Here is a 6,738-nt window from a genome sequence, read left to right on the forward strand (position 1 = left end):
ATCTATGAGCCCTATGTGTATACTTATATCTACGTGTATCTACTGTCCTTGTTAAATTTTGACCTTCTCTGCACCCTTACCAGGGTGCCAGTGTCCCCACGGACTGGTTCGGGATGGGAATGAGTGTGTGTTGCCAGAGAACTGTCGCTGTGAGCACAATGGGCAGATGCACGAGCCAGGCCAGACCATCAGTGTGGACTGCAACTCCTGGTAGGCACTGAATCCAGCAGTGTTCAAATCAAATATAATCAAATAAATTCTAGCAGTGCATGCCAAGTTACATCTCTTCTCTATGAATTTCCTATCTCTTAGTCTCATTTTTGCTCAAAATAATTATATTATGTAACAAAAACATACTATTCAACAGTTTTCACAGTGCATTAACTTTATTTCCCATATCTATGCATGCTGTCATTCCTAAATCTTTGTAGCCTTGTCATCTTAAAATTCTTTCCCTGACCTGCAGCCCTAATTTCTCGAATTTTTATCTTCATGAAACACGTTTCCCTACTTTGGTACCTTGTAACAGTACATGCAGACAAGGTGTCTGGTCCTGCACCACCAAAGACTGTGCAGCTCAGTGTAGCATGTTTGGGAACTCCCACTACACGACCTTTGATGGTAACAGCTACCAGTTTGAAGGAACCTGCAAGTATATCATTGCCCAGGTAATTATTCAGAGTTTTATATTATCTCTAGTCGATAAAAAGAATGTTAATTTAGAAGATTTTAGGTATGACTTTAATTCAAACATTCACAATACTGCTTAAAACATCTGTTATTGATGTCCTTGATGTAATCGCTCTTGGACCTTTCGACAATTCCCTCTTTCCTTGCTGATGGCAGCTGTATTTGCCATTTGGTGCATTGTGGCAGCCTTTGCTGGAAAATCTTATCTTTCTGGACTACTGTGGCTGAAATTTTTATATCACTTTTCCCCAGGATTATTGCTACAACCAGACTGGAAGTTTCCGTATCCATGCAGAGAAGACGGCCTGTAACGGACTGTCGGGTAACGTGTGTGCCCGTAAGGTCACCGTGACTCTCCAGCAGTTACAGATCCAACTGGAGCACGGCAAGGACGTCCACGTTGGACCCATCCCGGGATCGGAGGTTGCCTACACTTCCTACAAGTATGTCATTTATTCTACGCACCTGACAGTAGGCCTTCTGGAGAAAAATTGCAGTAAATTGCACTCTAGATTGTATTTAAAGGAGTACTAACCTCCAGAAGGAGGTGCTATATTCCGACAGGCATTAATATTAGGAAGTGAAAAATGCATATTACTTTACAGTATACAATCAAATGCCCATTTTGCGAGCAAGTCTTAAAACGCATCGAATCCAGGACAAACTCTCCAAATACCCTCAAAACTATCCCAGAATACACCACGCTACCCCATTTGTGTCTATGTTTTAAAGAAAAAGTTGCGTTACAGACCTCATTTCGGGGGCGATAAGAAAAATTCATGCCGTTTTGTGTTCTTTGGTATCTTACCAACCATTGCCCTTCTTGATGTCCTTATTGCCCCTCATTTATGCCGAAAATATTGACGATGAAAAAAACGGCGTAATCTAGTTATCTTTTCCATAAGTGGCGTAATCTAATTATCTGTTCAATTAATACTTACATGCAAATAAGTTGAGAAAATCAAAACACGCAGGATGAAACTAGCGCCCACTGCATTAGACATCCTGATATTATAGTATCAAAGCCACAGGTCCAGCAAAGTAAAGCAAGTAATTTCTCAATAATCAGCATGTCTCCTACCATTTTCGCCGAAAAATGTTTATGTTGACTTGAAGTGTATGAGTATTGCGTAAGCCAGATATCCCGGATGTATCGATTATGGTTCAGCATGGGGGAAAATGATATTGATATCGCTTTAGAAACATGCGCCGCGCAAGTCGTACAAGCGAAATTACGTAAAAAGTCGACTAGTTATGTATTCATTGCAGCATGATGTATCGGAAAATACCACTTCCTTCTGGAGGTTAGTACTCCTTTAAATGACAACTTTTAGTGATCCTACCAACTAACCAAAACTAGCATTAGTTTATCTAAGTTCTAAGCTCTTAACTTTCTACACGAAAGAAATCTCTCTGTAAAAGTTATCATAAGTCAGTTAATCAATTATCCTACGACAGAATTGTTCCTAAAACTACTTGGAAATCTGTGTTACTGTTGATACTGCTCTGCTTCAATGTAAAGTGTTTTTCCCCTAGGTTCAACATCTACAGAAGTGGATTCTTCACCATTGTTAAGGTGGAGAATGGTATTGACCTGTACTGGGACAATGCCACGCGTCTGTACATCAAGGCGTGGCCCAACCACCGAGGCCGCTTGTGTGGCATGTGTGGAAACTTTGATGGAAACCAAATCAATGACTTCAACACGCCCGAGCTGGACAGGGCCACCACAGTCCAGGACTTTGCCAACAGCTGGAAGGCTTCCAGTGTAAGTACTGATCTCCATTCATGTAGTCTCCAAGACTCAGAATGACAACAAGGTACTGTACGCAAAGGTACATATCAGACTCTGGTGCTCAATACTTAAATATTTGTTAATCAGCACAATTGGGTTGGGATTGTACAAACTTCTTGCTTCATGGCAATGAGGTGTCAGTACGTGGTGACGTCTTTCCAGGAATGATCCCGGGTCAGACAGTTAGTCTGTAATGTTAACTGAACTAGGAGTGACATGTAACAATGAGCCTTGTGTAGCTGGATAAAATTCAAACATAAGTAAACAACAGTTACTGTTCATTCTAACCTTAAATGTACTTGAATGTGAATTTCTGAGCCAGCCAAAAATAGAATATTGTACATAGTCGACATGCTGCATGTGTCTTAAGTGTGGATGAAGGACAATTTGCTTGACAATGTAAAGTAAGAGGCTAGGAATGTATATTTGTATGGGATCTATGAATCTGTTATCTGTTGTGTTGTCCCCCAGTCCTGTCCTGATGTTGAGGCACCGCTAGCTGACTACTGTGCTCTGCACCCACACCGCCAAGCCTGGGCACATCGACATTGTAACATCATCCTGTCTGACACCTTCCGCCCCTGCCACTACAAGGTACTGTGTAGAACAATTACTTTATTAGATATTAAGTCTGGATTATGTTCTTCTGGCAGACAAATCTTCATTTTTCAAAGAAGGAGTCAATGTAGAAAAAAAGCAAAGGTAGGTTAATTCATACATCAGCTGTCAGTATCATCATGTTTGCCAGATAATCTACATGTACAAATGAGCGATTTTAAGATTGCCTAATTGTAAAAACTTTTTGTTTCTTCCCCAAAAGGTTTTGAAAAGAGTTCCTGAACACATTTTCACAAGGTTACAATGGCATATAAAAACCTTTGCTAAATGGCCTGCTAATTATGTCCTTCAATGATATGCATACTATATAATGTTGAAGCAGCTGTGAACCAGTCTGCCCCCCTCCCACTCCAGGTGGACCCTGAGCCGTACTACGAGGCCTGTGTGCAGGACTCCTGCAGCTGTGACAGCGGTGGTGACTGTGAGTGTTTCTGTACCGCTGTAGCTGCCTATGGAGACAAGTGTAACACTCGGGACGTCCACATCAGGTGGAGGACACACGAACTCTGCCGTAAGTCCAGCTTGAATGAATCAAACTTATACATCACTAAGATTATAGTAATGAAATGGTATCTTACATGATTGAGAAAATATTACATGGTATATATTATTGATTATGATCAATAAAAATAGGAAGGAAAGATGAAGTGTGCAAACCAAATCTATTCTCTGCCATAGAAAACATTTATTATTTTCATTTACTTAGGATCATTCATTCTATGCTGCACATTGCTTTTGTAAAATCAACTATGATAGTACCCCAGATAATACATTCCAATTGCCTGTTATAATTGTTCTGCAGCCACCCAGTGTGAAGACTATAACTGGGACCCAGAGAAGTGTGAGTGGCACTATGATCCCTGTGGAACATCCTGCCCAGCAACCTGTGAGGACCCCTATCCATCCACCTGTGATCTGCAGTGTATGGAGGGCTGCCATCCTAAATGCCCAGTAAGTCATAGCTTCCACACACATATCATGTAAGGAAGGAAAAAATTTCTCAGGCAATGTTATTAGAGACAATTGTTACTTGAGGCAAATTTATTATTCACAATGTGACAAAAATAAGTATATTTAATGATTCAATATATAAATTGTACTTGCATCAACAATTGTAACAAAAAATAAGATACTACTGGTACTAAACCATCATATCATTTCCCTGATCTTACATGTTGCCTGTTTCTTTCCTCCTAGAATGGAACAGTCCTGTACAACGGCAAGTGTATCCCACCCATGGACTGCCCTGCCACCACTACAGTACTACCAACCACTACAGCCTTCCTTTCAACAACTGTGTCAACTACACTGCTGCCAACAACAACAACAACGACAGAGTCTATTGAAACCACTACTTTGGTAATTGTTGTTTTAAGCTGAAGAAAGACATGACCTTTTGAACAGATTCCATGTACAGTAACAAAACATTTATCAAACCAATTGCTTTTACTCTGACATGTACTAGTATATTTAATGAGATTCTTGTACAATGTACTAATGGCCACCATGTTGAAGACAAAGCATTGCATAATCCCCCCACAGAGTCACAAAAAGACTGGTAGTCCACTTACCATATTGAAAAAAATCAAACCCGTTCACCCAGACATTTCAGTCCATACCATAGTGCCAGTGTGCCTATGGTACACTAAAAATGCTGATGCGATGCCCTAATCTTTTAAACTCCCTAGGAGGTAACAACAGCAGCTGAGACTACAGTCTCCGAGTCCACCACAGTGTCCGGCACCACCGCGGTCTCTGGCACCACCCCTGGTGGTAGTGGTGGTGGGACCACTACTGCTGCCAAAACAACAGTGGGTACACCAACTGGGTCACCATCTCCAACATTCCCGACTACCACGGAAACCACAACTGTTTCCACAACAACACAGAGTACCGCTCCTCCAACAACGGTGTCTACAACTGTTTCCACAACAACACAGAGTACCGCTCCTCCAACAACAGTCTCCTCAACCACTGCTGAGGTGACCACGCCATGTGAGCACACCGAAGTCTGCTATTGGACAAGCTGGATCAACTCTGACAAGCCCAGCATACAGGGGTCTGGTGACAATGAGACACTTGCACATCTCCTGCAAGCTGGGAATAACATCTGCATGCATCCCAGGTAAGAATATCAGCTACATGTACCTGAACATTATACACACAGATCATCTCAGCACATAAGCTGTATCTGACAGCATAGGATTCATAAATCGAAAGTGAAGTTTGATCCAGTACTTTTAAAGAAGTTCGTACATGTAGTTAGTTTTTATCACAAACTCTGTTGCCATGGTGATTGTTTTGATTTCAGCATGATTGAGTGCCGCACATCAGCCATGAACCCTGACAACATGCGTCTCATTCCTGTGGAGCAAGTCGACCAGGACGTAACCTGTGATGTGGACCAAGGCTTCCTCTGCCAGGCAGAACTACAGAACAATCCTTTCTGCCTTGACTATGAGGTAACGTTACATCTGTGTACATTGTATACATGCCACGCTTATCTGTAGTACAGGAAGTACATGGAATGATCTGTGTCCCTGGTGCTAAAGGTATACTCCCACTGAACTAGGCTTACCTATCTCACACCATAATTGCATACATAATGGTCTCACCCCAGTAGTACATCTGTAAGGGGTCTCATACCATGTACACCTGTAGGGTGGTAAGGGTCTTGCTCCATGTAATATAGCAGTCAAACCCATAGTATATTTGTGAGGGCCTCACACCAGAAATGGTGTCACATTCAATTTGGTAGCACTTCTGTAAGGATCTCACTAATGAAAACTATCACTTTTGGGAACAAGATATTGCTACAGTGTAAGTTCTTTACTTAATCATACATGTATTATGCAGCGTGGTTATTTTTCAAAGAAATAAAAATAGATATAATAAATAGAAAATAAAATTAAAGACTGATATGCCCTACAGGTCCGTTTGTACTGCTGTTCTTGTGGTGGCACAGTACCACCAACATCCACGCTTTCAACTGTAGTGCCGACAACTACCACTGTTTCCACAACAGCCCAACCCACCACTGCAGAAACCACTACTGTTTCCACCAAGACCCCACCCACTACGACAGAAACCACCACTGTTTCTACTACGGCTTACCCCACCATTGCAGAATCCACCACCCCATGTGAATACGTCCAAGAGATGTGTGAATGGAAGGAGTGGATGAACAAGGAATATCCCAATCCTAGCAATCCTAACCAGAATGAAACCTATGCCAACTTGAGAGACAGTTATGACTTCTGTGAAACTCCTATGGGCATACAGTGTCAAATCAGTGGCATGCCAATGAATGTGCCATTTGAGTCTGTAGCTCAAGAAGGTGTAACCTGTGATATGGACAGTGGGCTGTACTGTGATGCAAGCCAGTTGACTGGCTTCTTTCAAGTCTGCTACGACTATGAAATCCGTGTAAAATGCTGCTGGGAAGAATGCGTCCCTCCCACCACTGTTTCCACAACAACACTGACAACCACTTCAGAAACAACCACTGCGTATGTCTCACCCACTACTACAGAAACCACCACTGTTTCCACAGCAGTCCCAACCACTACTACAGAAACCACCACTGTTTCTACTACGACTTACCCCACCACTGCAGAATCCACCACCCCATGTGA

At 42.1% G+C, this 6,738-nt stretch overlaps 1 protein-coding gene across 1 annotated transcript in view; it reads left to right on the forward strand.

The window, feature by feature from the left end:
* Positions 1–6,738, forward strand: part of LOC109475426 (mucin-5AC-like) — a 53,593-nt gene that overhangs the window by 30,579 nt on the left and 16,276 nt on the right. Inside the window, 11 exon segments of the mRNA XM_019776029.1 lie at positions 84–210; positions 530–668; positions 943–1,133; positions 2,227–2,458; positions 2,957–3,079; positions 3,458–3,614; positions 3,906–4,054; positions 4,301–4,462; positions 4,792–5,228; positions 5,415–5,565; positions 6,035–6,734. Of these exon segments, the coding sequence (XP_019631588.1) occupies positions 84–210; positions 530–668; positions 943–1,133; positions 2,227–2,458; positions 2,957–3,079; positions 3,458–3,614; positions 3,906–4,054; positions 4,301–4,462; positions 4,792–5,228; positions 5,415–5,565; positions 6,035–6,734 (2,568 nt within the window).

The sequence above is a fragment of the Branchiostoma belcheri genome, unplaced genomic scaffold (assembly GCF_001625305.1).
Source record: "Branchiostoma belcheri isolate BF01 breed outbred unplaced genomic scaffold, Haploidv18h27 scaffold34, whole genome shotgun sequence".
Taxonomy (NCBI): Eukaryota; Metazoa; Chordata; class Leptocardii; order Amphioxiformes; family Branchiostomatidae; genus Branchiostoma; species Branchiostoma belcheri.